The 19210-nt window shown below is 40.9% G+C and overlaps 1 protein-coding gene across 4 annotated transcripts in view; it reads right to left on the bottom strand.

Moving 5' to 3' along the window:
• Positions 1-538: 538 nt before the first annotated feature.
• The window catches only part of PITPNC1 (phosphatidylinositol transfer protein cytoplasmic 1), an 82009-nt gene continuing 63337 nt past the window's right edge, over positions 539-19210 (bottom strand). For 2 of the 4 annotated variants that reach the window (XM_048324131.1, XM_048324129.1), the window contains 3 exons: positions 11775-11930; positions 11020-11083; positions 539-4783 (listed from right to left, as the gene is read on the bottom strand). In XM_048324131.1, coding sequence (XP_048180088.1) covers positions 4524-4783; positions 11020-11083; positions 11775-11930 — 480 coding nt within the window. In that variant the 3' untranslated portion in view covers positions 539-4523. Of the gene's footprint in view, positions 4784-7095; positions 7189-7631; positions 7751-11019; positions 11084-11774; positions 11931-19210 lie in introns of all 4 variants that reach the window. The other 2 variants (XM_048324130.1, XM_048324132.1) reach the window with 2 other exon arrangements.

The raw sequence follows: 19210 nt of genomic DNA, 5'->3' as shown, positions 1-19210 counted from the left end.
CCACGCTGCTCTGAAGCGTTTCCCTCCTGAATGAGCGCTGCCGTTCCTCTGGAGCAGGGAAAGCTTCGTTTCTATGGAGAAAGTCTCTGTGTAAAAGCTTATGAAGAATCGTTGTACAAGGGAAATTTCTGTTGACTAAAATTAACTGACTTGGAGACAAGCCTGAGAGGATTCGAGTGGTCTCTTTTCCAGTATTTTCCAGTTACTTGGTACAACATGGAGCTGCCAAACCCTGCATAAAGAATTAGATTCCCCACTGAAAAACTTCCTTGTCAACCAAATGGTTTACATTTGCAAGTGAATGGGCTAATACCAGACTAATGGGGCACCTGCCCCGGTAAAACTTTTACGGAGCTGAGGCACAACAGAACCCAGGAGAAGTTGTAAGTGCTTTAAATTTTCCTCACAAAGCTAATTCTTTGTGCTATTTAATTTTGAGGAAGTGACTTGCAGCGCTGGGGTAGAAATGTCAATGGTACATGTTAATGAGGAGGCTCCTGCCTACAGGAGACCCAGGAAGAGAAAACAGCCACCATTGTAAAGAATAGTTGTTGGTAGTTTATTTACAACAAAATGCAAGGAAAAATACAATATTAAAAATAATAAATAACTTGGAAAAAACCCAGAAACTAAGTGATATGAGAAAAATGACAGTCAAATTCTCGTGCTGAGCCTTGCACTATTTAACGTGCAGAGCAAATCAAGACTTGGTCCTTCTTTGATGGTGGTGATGTATTGCCTGATGTTGCCATCAGTGCTCTAGATAAAAAAAATTAATTACTGGACATACAGAATCACGTGGAATTATCACAGAAATGAAATAAACCAATAAAACCTGTTTTAGTGACACCACAAAACTACAGGAGATAGTAATTCAATGACTATGCTGTTCATTTAAAGCAAAACATTGTTAGACTTATTTAGCAATTTTAACTTACACATAGAAAACCAAGTCCAAACGATGGCAACAGAAAGTCTCCTATTGACAAGATCTTGAATTGTCTCTTACTGCACTCACTAATTCATAAAAAGCATATACATCTGGCTTATTTCAAAGGATAACACATTATTTTGAAGTTGTAGTGCAGCAAGCTTCAAAGCAGTTTTAACAAAGTATAGCAGTCTTGTTACAAACTGAAATCCAAGGAACAAATATTTCAGTTTCAGTCTCTACAGCAGCAATTAATGCAAGTTGGCTACTAGATGTCACAAAATCACCTTCCAGAATAATCAAAAAAGCCAAAGAACAAGGTCAAATTGTTTCTTCCCATAGGATTTATCCAGTCCTTTACAAAATTAACCATTACATTCATAAGAAATCCCATTAAGTACGTGTTTCAGGAATGTGCTGCTCCTTACAACTTTTATGGGTCCCTCCCTTTTTGAGTTTTTAGGAGATCGACCCTTCTGAAGCTGCACTGAATTGCCAGTTGTTTTGTAATGATTGTTCTGTCCGAAGTACACACAAGTACAAGCAAAGCTTGGAGTTTTCATAGAAACCTGAACAAACTCATCACATTTTTTGCTCTAAACTGTATTCTCCTTGATAAAAAATTCCTTGCCAAGTCCTAGCAGAGCTGCATCACGAAATTCTTGTCACTGTGGCACAGAAGAGGAACACGACTGTGGTGCCTGCTTGGCTCTGCTGCCAGGCACCATGCTCTGAAGCTGTACTCAGTAAATAACCACAGCTTTTATTTTTGCAAATAAAGTGAGGAACACCTGCCAAACTCTCTATTTTAATTCCAATAAACATGTTTGAAAATACAACAGAAAGCACTGGGAAAAATCAGTACTGAAAACAACCCCTTCTCCTCAATGTGTTACACTGAAATACTCAGACCTTCCTTCTCATTTCATTTCATGTGGGTTTGTGTACTTGCTGGGAATATTCTATCTTACCCTAAATAGCAACCAACCAAACAGAAAAAGACATTTAAAGATCGTATTGACCAAATGAGTGGTGACTGGTGGAGAGAGCAAGGCAGAACTCAGCACTGGGTACTTCCACAGGCAGTGAAAGCCTGGGGTACTCTTATCCAAAGCAGGGACACATTACAGATCTTTTAATTGGCCTTGATTAAGCAGCAGCATGGAGGCAGAGTGGCTGCTCCTGACCCTGCCAGTGGTGAATCGAGCTGTGGGGACACTAAAGCTGGGCACATCTCTGCCAGGCAGATATTCAGATCTGTCCTGTTCAAGTAAGCTAATAATTTTCACAAATGTCTTATCCCCAAACCTACTTAATATCATAATCAATTATCCACCCAGGATTGGAAATCAATCAGTTAAACATGAGTAAAGGTGGGACTGCTGTGATCTAATAATCTGTGTCAAACCCAGATACCAAAATGTGAATAGAAACAGCCACGTGTGAGCACGAGGACACTGTGAATAGAGCTGAGTAAATTTGTATTGGACAAATTAAAAATCCATTGAAACAGACGTTCAGGTGGAGCAGACCTGAACTATTTCTGTATGGGCCAAAGTCAGGCAATGAGAAAACAACCAAACAAAGCTTTATGTTTTCAAAGGCTTCCCTTTGCTGCTAATATTCCAATCTTGATACTAAATCAATATTAACAATAAAAAGATTACACATGATCCTATGATTCGATAATGTGCACCCTTGTTAAGCTGAAATCATAAACCAATGTAGGAAAGTTTTGTTTTCAGTATTACAGCGGCTTCTTTTTAAACAGAACATCACCCATCAAGTCACCAATCACTTGGAATTACCAGCTCTGGGAAGAAAAGCAAAGCCAAGCATAGACAAGACATGGGAGAATGCAGGAAGTCAGACCACAGCAAACCTACAGAGAGCTCCTGGATTTTGCTGGCTGCAGGATTTTCATTATCAGACAAATGAACACTTGTTTCAGTGCAGGTTGGCAGTGGAATTACTTCTGCCCCTAAAACTTCCTGCTAAATACCACACATTCCACAAAACTTGTACTGCAGCTGCAGCCAGCGAGGAGCTCAGTACATTTCAGCCACTGTGCCCCAGGTTTGGGCACCCCCAAACTGAGTGTTCAGTATTCAGTGATAGCTCAGTTCTGGAGAAGTCTCTTTTTTTCTCAATCCATGAACCATGTCAGTGGTGGTACAAAGTATCACCCACTTGGATCATGATTCAGGTAAGAGCCGTCATTCCCTGGGAATTGAACAGTGGCCCATTGAATGTCACCAAGAGACAGGAACTGCAGCAGCCCTCAAACAGTAACTTGTGTGGAAGAGAGCAAAGTGCCCCAAAGCGGGGGCAGCGGGAAAAGGGTCTCGCTCAGTTTATGCATTGAACAGGAAGGAAGGAAGAGACCACTCCTGCCATTTATTTTTCTCCTTCTTCCACAATCTACGCTTCCCTCTGAGAAACATCCTTGTCTACAGTTTAATTCCTGAGATTTAAGAGTGATTTCACACACAGACCAGGAAGAGCACTTCTGGCTGCTCAACATCACCCACGATTTGTTTGCTTTTTAAAGTGACTGATTTTGTCCCCCTTCTCCAGACGAGGCAGTCCCTGGATCCAGCTGTCTGTCAGCAGATTGTTCTGTTTAGCAAAGATGTGAGGCAGGAAAGCAAAAGGAGTCTTGTTTTCTTCCCTTTACATTCAAGGTCTCCCAGCCTGACTACCACTCTTCTTCCAGCGAGGAAAAGACAGAATTCATTGCTTTTGCTTCTTAACTGACACAATTCAGCTGCTTTTTTCAATGTCACAGAACACCATTGATGAACACCAACACTCTGAGTTCACAAAAGGATGGGGAAGAGCTAGTAAAATACATTATCTACATGAAATAGGTGGTTTCTTTTACAAATTCGTTGCAAGGTAGAAATAGTTCAATGACCTCAAAGTCAGTATAGTTAATTACAGCTGGGGCTTTGATACAGTGATATTTTAGGTTTGAAAAGATTTGTGGTTTATATTTTAGGCCCCAAATCCTGAGTCGTATTAAACGAAATGTGGATCTGTTGGTGTTCAAGTACAATGAGTTACAGGTCAAAGGTTTATGAACACACAGGAGAAGCCTGAGAGTGGGTAAGATTTTAAAATTGGTTATAAAAGAAGAAAATGGGAGGTTTTTTTCTGTTAACCCTGCATTCTAATTGGCACTAATTTGCCTCAGAAGTCCTTGGCAGATTTACTTAATACCTACTCCTAATTATAAATGCTGTGACCTAGATGAGGGTTTGCAGGCAGAATACTGCTACAGAAAGATTGATTTTCATTTATAGCATCCCCTCAGACTGTTCCATTGATGTCAGTAAGATGCACCATATGGCTTGAAACACTACTTTAGGAATATATAAACTACTTTCTCTTGCATGCACTTTTCAGAAGGTTTTAAGGATCCAGTCTGAGGAAAGGAGTCATCTTTCCACACCAGAAAGATCATTTGAAGCAAAAAAACCCCCAAAACAACCAAATAATCAACAAACCACCATGACCTTTGTAGCAATTGAGTTATGTCACTCTTGCTGTGGCAGACATGGCTTATCAGGAGGAAACATGCAGGGTTAATTTAAAATTTTTTTTTCGATGGATCTGGAAGAGTGAGAGTTTCTGGAGCAGACTTTTTCCGAGGCCGATCTTTGGGAACTGTTAGGAAATCAGGAGCATCTGTGGAGAGAGGAGTTGATGGAGCACTAGATGGAGCACTGCGGGTTGAGGAAGGCATGGAAATATTAGAGATAGATATTGCCGGTGGGAAAATCCCAATCTTCTTGTTGGTAGCTTCCTGAGTGGCTCGTTCAAACTCTCGGACTTCATCCATTGTCATGTCTTCAACGAGAAGGAATGAAAGACAAAGGCACGTTAGAATAATTTCAAATAATAATTTCATTAACTCAGTTAAACTACTTCCATCCAAATCCTAAATCAGGGAATGATTGCTTATCATGCATCTCATTAAGTGATTCTCCACATGAATGCCTTCCCATTGTAACGAGCTGAATGGAGCACAATAAGCACAATGTAAAGGAAACAAAGTTTTAAGTACATTAATCACGTACTAGTGGTTCTTCTACCTGGGTCTGAGCTGAATAAAGATTGCTGCCTCTTTAATTGCTGGGAAAATCCAGCTATTCCACAGGCAAGTAAAGAGTACATTTGGATATACAGTCAGCAGGTAGAATTTTTCAGAACTTCAAACAAAATATAACTGAAAGGGATTTAAAATTTTTCATTTGGATTATGAGCCCAAATGGGCAAAGGGTTGTCATGGTTTGTTCATCTGCTGTAATTATCAAGGGATGAAAAATTCTCTCTCCTTCCATTGACTTGTAGCTGCAGCTTCATGCACAGGACCGAGCCTGTTTTGCTTTTCCACTAATAAAGCCTAAAGAATTCCATCTCCCCCGACAAAGGCACAACTTTCAAAGCCGTGCTTCCCAACTTTCCATCCAGAAACTGCACTTAAATATCGGTGGGCAAGTGACAAATCCACGGCTCAATTCCCTGCAAAATGTAGGCAAAATGAGATGAGAGATTAAAGCCATTTCGGAATGGAAAGTCGGGTGCCCGGGACATGTCCTGAGGTGCCAGAGGCGTCCCGGTGCTGCCGAACCCCACAAGAGGGCAGCGCGATCCCATCATGGACGGGCTCTGCCGGAGCCGAGCCGTGCAAAACTTCGGATAAAATCCCAAGGGAAAGACATCTGCTACAAACTGGGAAGTTGAGCAGAAAATCAGCAAGGCTCTTCTGGAACCTGCTGCTCCATGTCTGCAGTGCCTGCAAGACGCCCACCGAGCCAACTGAAAGCAATGTTAAGATTTTTGCTGAATGTCAAGTTAAATTCATAAATTTGAAGTATTTCATTAGACCATTTATAGATTCTTTGAGACACGAAAGCTCAAAAACCTAGAAATAAAACCAGTAGTCTTTTAATCAATTAAGAAGTCTCACATATCTGAGTGTCTGAAGCACAGGGCTGGCAGTGGGGATTACCAAGTGTGTGAAAAAATCCTGTCCTTCCAGGGCATTGATGCTTTTTACCACTACCCAGCTGCAGACGTGCAACCTTGGCTGTCGAAGCAGCTTTATGTTGTGTTCCAACATCATATTAAATAAACAAAAGCGAGCATGGTGCCAGCTGCCTTCACTCCCCCCTGCACCACATTCCAGGGACCTTTCCAGCCCACACTGCCAGTTATTAGGAGTGAGAATGCTGCCTATTTCAGATCTGACAGAAGTGCTGGCAATAAACAGATGGTCCCAGAGGAACTGTACCTACTTGTGTTGGAGAGAGGTTTGAACCTGTTTTGCTGGTTTACATTTCATTTCACACCATGTAACAGTGTGTGAATGCTTCTGCACTCAAAGGGTCCCAAATCCCCCTGAAATGACAGGGATTTTGATTGAGGAATTCTGTATGACGTGAACCAAAAGCTGCCTTGGACAAATGAAGGGGACAGGAAGGTTTCTCAGTGCACTGTCCTTTTAAGTGAAGTCTTGCTGAATGGAACCTCCAAGACTCTTCATTTTCAATTCAGAGATGAAATGCGTCAATTGATTTTTGCTTTTTAGCTTATATTTGCTCTAATTTCCTTCTGGTCTGATACACAGTCAAGTAGAACAGTCCTTACACTGAACTAGGAAGACTCAGATTCACTTTTTTTTTTGGTAATAACAACTTCTGTTCTGACCTCAATGACAATTTTTCCACATGGAAACTACAGGTGGCAGACTTCATTCAGAACCAAATCCTGAAGTGTAGAGCCAAAATCTGAACTAATTCTCTACTAAGGAGTAACCTTGATGTCAGTGAAGCTGCTGTGTTACAAACACAGGAATTACCTTCCTGGAGACTACGCCCTCCTCAGGCTGGTGACAACTGACACTGAGCAAGAACCAAGGAAAGACTTGGAGCCGTTCAGGCCTTGCCCCACACTCGTTACGTGACTAAACCCAGCACTAAGTTCCACAGCACCATTAGCAGAAATAAAGGAATAATGACATTTCAGGAGCAAAGGCCACTGCAACTTCTCTATTTGCAGAGAGTATCAATCTCTAATTTTAGGTCTCTACTTGTGGGGCCCAAATTAGGTAATTAAGTACTTTATGAAATCTCCAGACTTTGAATCAAAGAACCTACACAGAAACCTGGTCTTCTCTCCAAACCACTGTTACATACTTCTGAAAATACTTCCACCTTGTTGGTAGCTGATGATGGTGACATTAAAGCTACCTTGAAAAGAGTGAATAATTAATTAGATTTTTTTTTCCTGGTGAAACAAAGAATTTTGTGAGTCCCATAGAAGTTTTCCACTCCCCATGTTCTTGGCTTTTTGACTGGACCACTGCGAACTCCTGCATTTTTTAACTATTCAAAGAATAGAAAGTAAAAATCCTCTTTAGCTTCCTCTTTATGCATCCAACTGAAATTTGAGCTTTATGTTTTCCTGGAAGCCAGGGAGCTGTATATGAGCCCAACCCCACCCTCCCTTACATAACTGACAGGTTTACAATGCAAACCAAAGGCAAGATCACACTTCATGGAGAAAGATTCTGTTCTTATTGAAGCAAAACCTCCCCAAAATTCCACTGACTGATCAGCAATTGGTTGCTCTTCTCTAGTCTGTGCAGATGTATTGACTGAGGATGGGCAATACGTTTTAAAAATTGACATACTCTTGCTTTGGCATGGCTCTCTATTTCATCCACAGTAGATGAATGTTGGTTGCAAACTTTAATGTTGGTTTTTTCATGCATATTTTTCTCGTATTCTCGAACATCATCCATAGTCATATCTGTAAAAAGTTCAAAATTGTTGGCATTTTCCATTGATTCAGTGCAAACTTCATTTTTTTCTTTTCTAAGGAGAAGGTTCTAGGAGCACAAAATCTTTCAGCAGAAGCCAACAAAGGATTTTTTAAAAAGCAAGGAGCAACTAGCTTTATGAAAATTGCCTCATAAAGGTAGTTGTGTCAGCTAAGGAAGGTGCGAGGTTAAGTCAAAGGGAGTCAGAGAACAGGAAGGAGTGGAAATTGTTTAGGAGTATCCGTGTAATGTAAGGTAGGCAGGAAGTACTGAAATGCAGGCCTTGGCAAAGGCCAAGATCTTCTAAAGAGATTTTAGAAGATCCTTTGGAATAGAGAATAGATACAGAAATATTATAAATATTTACTTACCTTTCCAGCACTTGTAAAAAGAGTTTTTGTTAACTTTGCATTGTGCATCTCATAACCAGCAAAACTCTCAGTGTTAGAGCCCACACCAGTTTAGATTCAGAAACTAACACTTATACTGATAAGTAAATTTATAGTGACTATGTTAATGGTTGTGTAGCCTCAAGCAATTGAATTAATTATAAGAATTAGAAATATCCCACAAATCAGGCTGATCCCACCAGCAGGGTCACTGACCACTGCCCAGCCTGGCTGGGGGTGGCCACCCAGCACAATCTGCAAGGCGCTATGGAACACCAGGCAATGGTTACACATTTAACAGGATTTGTCATCAACCACAGCTCCAGCAACAACATAAAGAATCCAATTGACTTGTGACCTTACTCTTCTGAGTATTCCCATGCTTTCCATAAATCCACTGGGGAGTAAGGAGTCAGAACGGGAGTGTTGTCAGAGTTTGGTCTGTTCTTTATGATGCTTTGGGAACTTCAGAGCCTCGTAAAAACAGCCATCAACTTTTTACTCAAAACACTTAAAGAGCATTTTATTAGCACAGTCTGCTTGCAAATGGGTGCCCCTTTGGTCATGCACTGTGATCTGCTCTTGAGACTCCCATTGTTCTCAAGTTTATGATGTGCCACTGGGATTTGGGAATTCTTGTATCACACCACTCCTTGTTCTGTGCTATGAGATGCCTGCTGCATTTTATGAGGCAGCTTTTAAGGCAAGATACTTCAGCTGTTACAGTGGCAGCACAATGTCGTAATTCATCAGTAAAAAGAAATGCAGTCTAAAATTTTGATCAAAAGGAAACATGGAATACCACTAACTCGTACTCTTTCAGTCTTTAACTGTTATCTGGAATGAGAAGTAAGCTCAGAAGCCGTGTCAGTAACATGCTGGGATGCACTTTGCCAAGCAGAGAACATGCTCTTTATTAGTAAGTAACACTGAGAAAATAGAATTTCTTAATAATAAAGCTAAATACAGTTTAGTAAATTAAATGACAAAACACATTCATACTTACAGGGTCAGTAACAGCAACCAGTCATTTCCATAACACATTTTTTATTACACTGATTGATTCAGTTTAGCTGACTACCATCATTTCCAGGTCTCTCAAACTTTCATTTTAAAAGGTGTTAATAGACACTTAAAAAGGATATTTTTGATGCTATATATTGAGTCATTATTTATATCTATTTTATTAAGCCCAGATTTTTTAGGTTTTGTACTTAGGCTGAAAATTGAGCTCTTAAAAGTACACTATATTGGTTAGAAAAAATTCTTACTCTGACAGGAAAAATCCTCAAGATGACTGTATCACAATATTTCATTTGTAGAAAGAGTATTTTTGACAGGGTGATTTCAGACTTAGGAGGGGAAAATCTGTTGTGGAATGTTTTTGGGCTAAACCTGTTTGGTATGTTTAACTTCATGGCTACTCATTTGTCATCATTATCAATAAATCTGCTGAACTGCAGCTGACACTTTGCTCCTCAGTAACATTCTCCATCTCTCACTGTATAGATATTTTGGGTAGACTGGGAGCAAATTTATGGGCTCAATTTTTACATGAAGTCAGGATGTTTCATTTAAAGCTACCGGTTTTCCCAACTCGGTACATGAAAAAGAACGTATTGTTCTATTTCAGGGAAAAAAAGAAACAAATCTAAAATTAAAAAAAAAAAAGCTCTGAAAATCTCTCTTTGACTGGATATAAAATTCTCTTACTAGTTTACAGCTATTCCAGAAAAATAGATATTTTTAGCAGTTTCAGTATTTTTATGACCATTACAGCACGAGATTTTCATGCAGTATTAAATTTATAAGAACACTGTGATTTCAAAAGCAATTTTTTCTCTATTTCCAAACAATGGGCCCACTGAGTTCGTGGTTAAATTCCAGTGCAGGGCTCTGACACCTCTGAAATGTGTTTGCAGCAGTGACTGTTCCTGAGCAATGCACAATGGTTCTGAGCTCTGATGAGAGGGGTGTCACTCACCCATGAAATGCCCAAATTGGTGTTTACTGAAGCTTGAGGAGGGTCTAGATAAACATTCTAAATATATTGCCAAATTCCTATTGCCAAATTCCTATTACATGTTACAGGACTGTCTCAGAACCTGTTTTAACAGTATCTGTGATTATGGATATGTCTTACAGAAAATACATGTAAAAGGAACAAACCCAGTGAGCTCATTTTATACAATGTAATTGGCTGGTTTGATATTCAGATTACTTTGTCCTACTGGAAGTGCCCATATCCCCACAGCTGACTCATGGATTCCCAACACTTTTTGCATGCAGCTGCTGCTGAATCAGACCCCGTAGGATTTATGCTTATGTATCTTTTATATATATTATATTTATATATTATATCTTTTTCAGAAAAGCCCCATCTTTTCTTTGTTGCAATCCATATCAATAGCTTAAAACTTTCCTAAAAAGCTGGAAATGTGTTGGATCAGAGGTCTTAGGAGTTTGCAGCATGGAAATGACTGCAAGTTAAGGCAACCTTAAGAAGAAGCTTTATTCAAACCTGCACGAAGTTCTCCATACAGATGACTCCTGCCTGCCTGCAGTGCAGGGTGAGGGCACTGGTGCAGGTACACCGAGATGCTGGGATGGAAAGGCATCCCTGGATGCTGCCTACTGCCTAAATCCAGCATCCCTGGAAGTGTCCAAGGCCAGGTCAGATGGGCTTGGAGCAACCTGGTCTAGTGGAAGGTGTCCCTGCCCATGGCAGAAGGGTGGAAGGAGATGATCTTTAATATGGTTCCATCTCCTCCATGAACAACTCACACTGGGACCTGATGATCCATGAAAGTTAATGGAAACCTGCTGTTAACTGTCCCCTTTGAAAGGGGCTGACTCTGGAGGACACTTACCATACCACTCATCCACCCAGGCAAATGCCTGCCGGTGACCGATCAGGAGGATGTCTCTGACCACCTGTAAACAAGGAAAGAGTTAAAGGCCTCAGCAGCAACAAAACATCTCACCCATGTCTTTCAACAGGATGGAAAGTGAGAAACCCTCTGACAGTTTTGTGTCTAAAAAGACATGCTGGCTCTCAAGGGCTCCTAGTCCAGCTTCCCACTGGAAGTAGATCTGTTGCCAACACTGAATCATGGCTTTGACTAGCATGGGAGTCCATTTGGGAATGTGTACAGAATCCACTACTCTTTGGCCAATTAGACATTCTGGATCTCTTCTATTCCTTTCTCAGTTTTTCAAACATGTAGAAGGTTAATACTGTGAAAAATTTTATCACTTGGCAGTTATGCTATTCATTAATTGATTTTTTTAGTAGACTGATTGGAAAGCTTTCCCACTATCTGTTTCTAAGGAATTCTGCACCTCATTGCTATGTGTATGGGAAATACTTCAGCTCATATATTGGTCACAGCACTGAAAATGTTATTGACAGTTTCTCTCAACCTTAGGCCTGAGCAGCTCCAGGCTTTGTCAAGTTTGTACCCAGACTGAAGTCCTGGGTTCTGCTCCAGATCTTTCAGACCTCGTGAGAGGTCTGAACAGACTGGCTCGAGCTCCCAGGCTTCTCCACAGCCATAGTCACATTCCTGTGAGTGCTTGAGTTCTGCTTATGTGAAGGATAAGAAACAGGTCCTGTTTCACTGACCTTGTGTACAAATTGTTCTACTCTGGTTTGAAGTCCCCAGACTTCAAATTTCACAGTCACAAGTTTGTAGGAACACATAATTGGCTGATGTGTCTCTCTCCAGCCTTTTTTCAATTGGCCTCTCCCAGTTTTCTGTGACTTGAAATATTTGGGATCCTGCAAAACAAAGAAAACATACAGGGACATGCAGGAGGGGAAGTCGTGTTTGTCAGTTTGCTAAAGTCAAAGTTTTGATAAGACATAAAATATTAAAACATGCTAATAAACATTATGAAAAAATAATAAGAAATTGATTTTTAACATGCACTAGGATATCCTAAAATCCAATCCTGGCAGTGAATTGATGGCAGCATATTCTTGGAGCTGCATTGACAATCATATCATCCAGGATGTTTTCTGCTATAAGAAAACCTGTTATTGCAAGTCATTACAGTGCAGCACACTCCAAGGGTTATTTATGGCCTTTGGTAGGGGGGGAAAAAAAAAAAAAGTGGCTTCTTCAGGGCCTGCTATTCCACTGTCCCTGGGTGTGAATTGCTCATACTTTCTATCCATGCCTGTCTTCCTGAAATCATGTCCAGTTGGAGCTTTGACACTTCAACACCGATCCTGACAATGCCATTTTCAGTTGTAAATGAACTTGTACATCCTAAGCTAGGTAGGAAACTCCTGCAGTTCAGCCATCTCTGGTTATATATGAGCTATGAGCAATCACTGAGTAATCCCAACTCTATTTCTCTTTCAGAAACTGGGAAATCAAAGAAACTACAACATTGAAATTACAACGTAATTTCATAAAACCATTAAAGGCATTAGTTCATCTTTTTAAAGCTTACTTTCATCTGTACAAGATAGAGTTTTATCTATGAAAGTGTTATTTTCCATATTGGTATAATTCTATTTCCCTTTATGCCCAATCATGCTAATTATACCTTGTAAATAGAAATAATTTACAGTTAAGCACTGATTGTCAGAACTTGAAAATTATGTCATTTCAGAAAATTCATAGTGGAGCTTCTAAAATCTGTCCTAAAAAGTAACCACCAGTACTCAGCTGTGTTCTTTCCCCAGTGCTGAGGTCTGGGAAGATCCTTTGTTATAACTTAACAAACAGTGCTTAAATGGATGACAATCAGGAGAAAAACTAACAAATTTTGATAACTACTCTGATCATAATTTTGTTTCATTCAGTGTGAGCTTATGCATCATCCAGCATTCCTGTTTCCTACTGTTTAGTTATCTCCTGACTTCTGGTTTTATCATAAACTGAAGCTCTGCCATTAAAGCTTCTCTACAAAGCTCTAATAAGGTGATAGTCTTTCCTCCCTGTGAAAGTCACTGCTTTTATTGCTGACACAGGCTTTGCAAAGGGGAGACTTTGAGCTCACAGAATAATAAGGTTTCAATGTTAAATCACCATAAAAACAATTCAGCAACATCATTTATCAGAGCAACATCCCCCTGTACAGCACAGCTCATGGTCACAGGCTGCTGCCAATCTTCTCACCCAACAAAGCTCAACCACAGATGGAGCTACACATTTTCTGGTTGAAAGAGTTGTTTAATAATTGATCATTGCCTGGAGCAATCAATATAATAATAATACTAATAAAAAGAAAAAAGGGAAGAAGGCATAATATTCAGAAAGGTGTAACATTCTAGTAGGAGGTTCCTTGAAAAAAGAAATAATTGCAGAAAATATGATTTCAAATATACCTGCAAAATATTCCTGTGTGAAACAAGAATCTCTAAAAAGGAAAATAGTTTCCTGTAAGTCAGGGTCTGCTCTTTCTTACACTCACATACAGTGCTGGTGTGATGGAGCCATTGCATTGATTCAGCATTTCAGATACACACTTTAATTCAGTGTTGTACTTTATAACCCTTTGTCTTGGTTTGAAAGACAGGTGTCTGCTAAGGAAGGCAGAAACCTCCCTTGGAATGGCAGATGCAACCCCTTTCCCTCCGAGTTATTATAATTTTGAAATCAAGGGGCTTTTAGGCAAAGATGTGGGAAATAGGAATAACAGTTCTTTACTGTTATATATCTATATGTGTATAACCAGTCAAACAAACAGCAATAACCATGGCAGTAACAGCAAACAATCACAAACCCAGTCCCAGCCCTTTCGGCTGTCAGGCCCTTTCCCCTCGGGTGCAGTTCCGCTCGCAGCCGGCAGGGGCGCTGGCGGCTCCCGGTGAGCAGGGCAGGTGCGATGGTTCCCCCGCGGCTGCAGGGGGCGCTCCGGAGCGAGCTCGGGGAGCACGCGGCTCTGGTGCCCTGGGATCCCGGGGAGGGATGGGACAAAGGCTTCACAAACCCCTGGGCAGCCGATCCCGGTGTCCGGCCAGACCCTCGGGAGCAGCAGGCTGGAACGGCAGGCTGGAATGGCAGGGACGAGCACAAATCCTGGGTGGCAGACGAGGTGTATCCAAACGGGGAACCCCCCGGAGGTCTGGGCAGGCAGGGCGAGCACGGCTACAATGTAGCGAAGGCTCAAAGCAACGGCGGGGCAGGGCGGCCACGGCCCGGCTCCTAGCGGGGCATGGAAGGCAGCTTTGGGATCCCGGGGCTTTCTAGCACAAGGAAAAGCAGCTGAAGAAAGCAGACTCCTCTGTGTCCGAATGCCAGAGACCCAACTGCCCACACACCCAGGTGAAACAAAAGGAGCAGCCAGGTCTTTTGGTTTTCTTAAGCGCCCAGGTATTTGTTCTCCTAGCAACATGTATGGGGGGGGGGGGAGAAATTCCTTTAACAGAAAAAAACCCCAAAAAAACCAGGAGAGCTCCTAAAACCCCAACACCCTTCAGAGATAACCAGATCTATAATGGAATAACTTCAGTGGAGTCCAAAGGGATTTAATGTAATCAACTTGAGTCAGTATCAAATATTGATAATTCCTAAAAATGAAATAATGAATAATGGCCTTGCATCACTGCTCGGTCCCAAGTTTTATGAGTTGGGTCTGGTTTGGTTTGGGGAGTTTAACCCATCAGACAAGGGGACACAGAGTGAATCACTCTGAACTTGGTCCCTGAATCACCCACCAACTGCAATGCAACTCATCCATGACATAACTCCCAGGTGCAAATTCCCTTAACAGCACCCAGGGATGGCACCTCTGCATCCCTTAATCCTGTCTCTTTTTCTTGAAGGACATGAGGATTAGCCACAAATTGTCTGGACAGCTCCACAGGAAGAGCCAGATGATGACGGACAGTACAGGCAACTCACATCAAACAGCTCTTAGGAAATTCCTGCTTCTCTGAAAACATTAACATATTGGTACTATAAAACTGCAGACTGATGAATGGAAGCCAGACCTCAGAGGAACAGATTTCAAGCCTGCTGTATGAAAGATCAAGGTGTTAAAGACTTTACTGAGTGCTTGCTCAGAGAGCTGAGACTCAAAGGCTGCACAAGAGTCAAGCAGGGGGATGTAAGGCACACAGTGACATTGGGCAAAGTCAACTTGAGAATTCGATGTCTGGGCCATCAATTCAAAGGGCACAAGTGTTTGACAGAGGTGAGCTGTTGTAAGGAAAACTAATATCCCTGGGCTTTAACCCAGCTGCTAAAAAATTATGTGTTTAACAACATCTTGACTGTTTTAGAACAAATCCTGTCTCAGCACTTGTGCTATGGTACATACAAGGAAGCCTTTAGGGGAAGAACCTGTACATTCACCTCTATATTTTGCATGTAATTACACCTTTCCTTGGCCTCTGTTATTTACCACAGCCATGGGCAGCAGGCTTTGCCAGAGGGACTTTGGTGGGACCAGGACTGCTCATCTTTTGCTCTTCCATGCCTGCTCCAAAGCCCACTGAAATTAATGAGAACTTGGACAAGAATGATGTTATGTGCCTAACTCGTGGGTTCAAATTGCCAGATTAAGACTCACAACCTGGAATTCTTTCTGCAATTAGGCATATAAGGTCCTTCTATAACAAAAAATGAAGCATGGCTGATAATTTTCCATTAAAAGCAACTAGAAATTACAGTGGCACCCAGCACTGCTTCTCTCACAGCACACATACTTGAAGCTTTTCTTCCTATGACTAGAAACTGGGCAAGCTGAACTTTGCTCTGACCCCACTTTTATGTTATTATTTAGATAATTAATTTTGTGTGTTCCTTATTTTTGCTTTTAGACACCCATGCCTTTCTTCCTAGAGAAGGCATCATCCAAAGAATACTGAGTCTATGCACTATTTTCCCCTTATCTACTGGTAAAATCCTCAATCTGTTTTAAATGTAATGGCATAACTAAAATCTTTTTGTTTAAATAACCTTCTCGTCCTTTTATCAGACACAATTTATTAGGAAAGCCCATCTGGCAAATCCTTTTGCTAGAGGAGCAAAACCTACTCTGTATTTGCAATACATTATTGCCAGGTGCAGAGTGATTTAAAAATAGCACTTCCGCCAACAGAGCAGAAACATAATAACCCATGAGCTGGGCTTAGTTGAGAATAAAATGTAAAATTACAATGAAATAAAAGCCCCTGCATATGGGATATGGTGTCAAACATAGCACTCTCCCAGGGTTTATTACTTAGACCACGAGTCCTGGCTCAACATGGTTATTGCTGGAGTATATTATTTATCACTTAGCATTTATTCACTTAACTTTCCTCACGGACGTCACGAGCATCAGACATGGAATGGTAACAGCCTTTCCAGTAAGCAAACACCAACATAGCACTGGGTTGTTGCAATGCCTTTTCACAATTAATTCTGAGCTGTTACTTTGGACTTGGAGTTAAATAATGAAATGCATTTGTTGTTTACAGAAGATCTCCAAATCTGCATGGCACACTTGCCCTCAGTTCTGCCATGGTATCAGGCCTGGCTGGAAGCTGCCACTCCACCCTGGAGCTGGCAGCACCTCCTTGTGTGTGCTGGGAACCTGCATGGGACACCTTGGCAGCCTTGCCATCCTTCTGTTTCCCCTTGCTGCTTGTGTGGCCATTCCAGCATGGGCAAAGGTCCCCAGGCTGAACCTGCTCCCAGAGGTGAAACTGCACCCTGCTTGTGCCACGCATCCTGTTCTCTCCCTGGAAGTACCCAGATGTCCCTGAAAGAGATCCTTCCTTCCTTTTAATGCCTGGATTAATTTTTTCTGACTCCTATGGCAATATCATGGTGCTTTTGAAGTGCAATCATTTTTTCCCTCTTTAAGCTGAAGACCATTTTGTTTGATCTTGAATTTCAGAACCAATCACGGGTTTAATACCTGTCATCTGGCATTTCAGCATCAGCAGTAGTTGCTAGGTTTTGGATTTCAGCTCTTATAGCCAGGCCTCAGGAAAGATTTCTTGATGTAAAGATGCTACTATAAACATTTATGTGGAGTCATTTTTTAAGGACTTTAAAAAAAATTTCCATTACATGGTATTTTCTGGACGATCCAGCCAAATACTTAAGAACTGTAAATATTGGGACTGTTCTGAGGTGCTAAAATATGATAATCCAGCCAGCCTTTATGTAAACTCACATACTAAATGAGTAAGGAAAAGGAAATGTTCATAATTTTGGCATATCCTGCACTGAACTCCTGTGCTGACAAAGTGCCCACACTCACTGGGGGGCTGAGGCAGCTGGATTATTTCAGCTACCATCATTTAGTGATGTGACAGAGGTTTTGTTTCTCTGAAAGCACCTGGACAGAGGTAAGGTGGACCTATCACAGAGCAGCTGTGCTAAAGGAGAAAAGCCAGCAATGGAAAAAGAAAACTGCAGCAGCTGCATGGAATCTGTTTAGAAGCAGCCTGAAAAGTTTATTCCATTTGTTCAGCTCTCTGTTGCTTTGTTATAAGCAGGAAATGAAACATTGTTAATTCTGAGAACTTGAATATGTTTGCACAGAACATTTTACTCAGTAGCTCACATCCACGGTAAATGTTTCATTTCATGAATGATTCACTGGAGGCCCTCACTTCTCAGCATAGCTCAGCTTTGTTCTTTTCTATATTTCAGACAAGTATATCTGTCTATATAGCTGGTGATACATATTCATCGATGGTAAAGTCACAAGGAAATGACTTCACAAAATGTACAACTACTCTTACCTGGCTGGTACATTCTCTGTACAGAAATACAAAATTCTGTATTTGATGCCATATGTACATCCAAATTTGGAAACACATGGCTCCTTACAAACAGGCAAACCTATTAGCTGGGATCTAGAATCAACCTTTCTCCATTTGAAACCTCACATTTAAACTTCTTAAAACTTAAAGGATTAGGCCCATGCTTGTAAAAAAACCCTATATTTAAGATGTGGCTACTTCACCATGGAGTTTGTAGATGGTCATGAAGTTAAAGGGAGGTCACCTGCTTTGGGATACCTGAATTGCTGCAGTTCCACCTCCTCCAGCCTTCTACAAGGGCAGACATCAGCTCACCCCCACAAAAGACAGAACTGGACTCTGTAAGTGTTTGTAACAGCTCACAAAACTGTCTTCAGATTCACTATTGACTTGGTGATTTTCAGTCCTCCTGTGCACACTGCCAGATAAGCCCTTCATCCTTAAGGGAATCCCAATCACTTGGATGATTCTGTTAAGAGATCCCTCAGTATTACTGGCAGAGGCTCCCTTAAAGTGTCCTGCCATGAAGCAACAGCTCTCCTTAAGCCTCCAGCTAACTGGATGCTTCACTTTTCAATTTTAGTTAATATTTAGAAGGAGAGAAAAGCAAATATGCACAAAGTTGAATTCAATCATTTTCCCTTCAGCCAGGACATTTTCATGGAACACATTTCCTCTCTCAGCACCGGTGAGAATGATCTGTTCAATTCAAATGGAATATTATATATACAAGGATGGTTTATACATTTTGTCTTTTTATGTTGGAATCACTATTATGTAAACGAAAATGCAATCTATTTATATGATTCGTGTCAGGACAACTGAAAAACTTCTTTTTACATCATAGGTGGCAGAACGCAGTGGCTTTGTCCCTCTACCATCAGGCTCATAAGCACCAGCACTGAGCAAGCAGTGGAAGTAGTGTGCGAAGGGTTTAAATTATTTAAGCCACTCTCTAGTATGAAATATTACAGCTAAATAATGACATTTGGTGTTAAATCTGAAGCATATTTTTAATTGAAGAGGAATGTGCTTTCATCAGGATGTAAAGAAAATTAAAGCTCATTTCTAGAAGCTGCCAAACACACTGACCTTGATAAAGAACTTGCTTTATTTTCAGCCTGTGAAAGAGCCACTGAAATTGAGAGATTACTGACATGCCTGAAGTTAAAATTGTTCTCATTGGTCTTTCTGGATGGGAGTCAGGACATTTATCCTGTGGGATCTAATTGTTAAATCCTGAGGATTGCACTTCACTTTTAATCTTTAAACTTAGTATCAGTTCAGATTATATGATCTAAAAGCAGCCAAATTGTTGTTATTAGTGCAACTAAAATACC

The sequence above is a fragment of the Corvus hawaiiensis genome, chromosome 19 (assembly GCF_020740725.1).
Source record: "Corvus hawaiiensis isolate bCorHaw1 chromosome 19, bCorHaw1.pri.cur, whole genome shotgun sequence".
Taxonomy (NCBI): domain Eukaryota; kingdom Metazoa; phylum Chordata; class Aves; order Passeriformes; family Corvidae; genus Corvus; species Corvus hawaiiensis.
The sequence above is the reverse complement of the archived record's forward strand: the minus strand, read 5'-3'. Positions and strand labels throughout refer to the sequence as shown.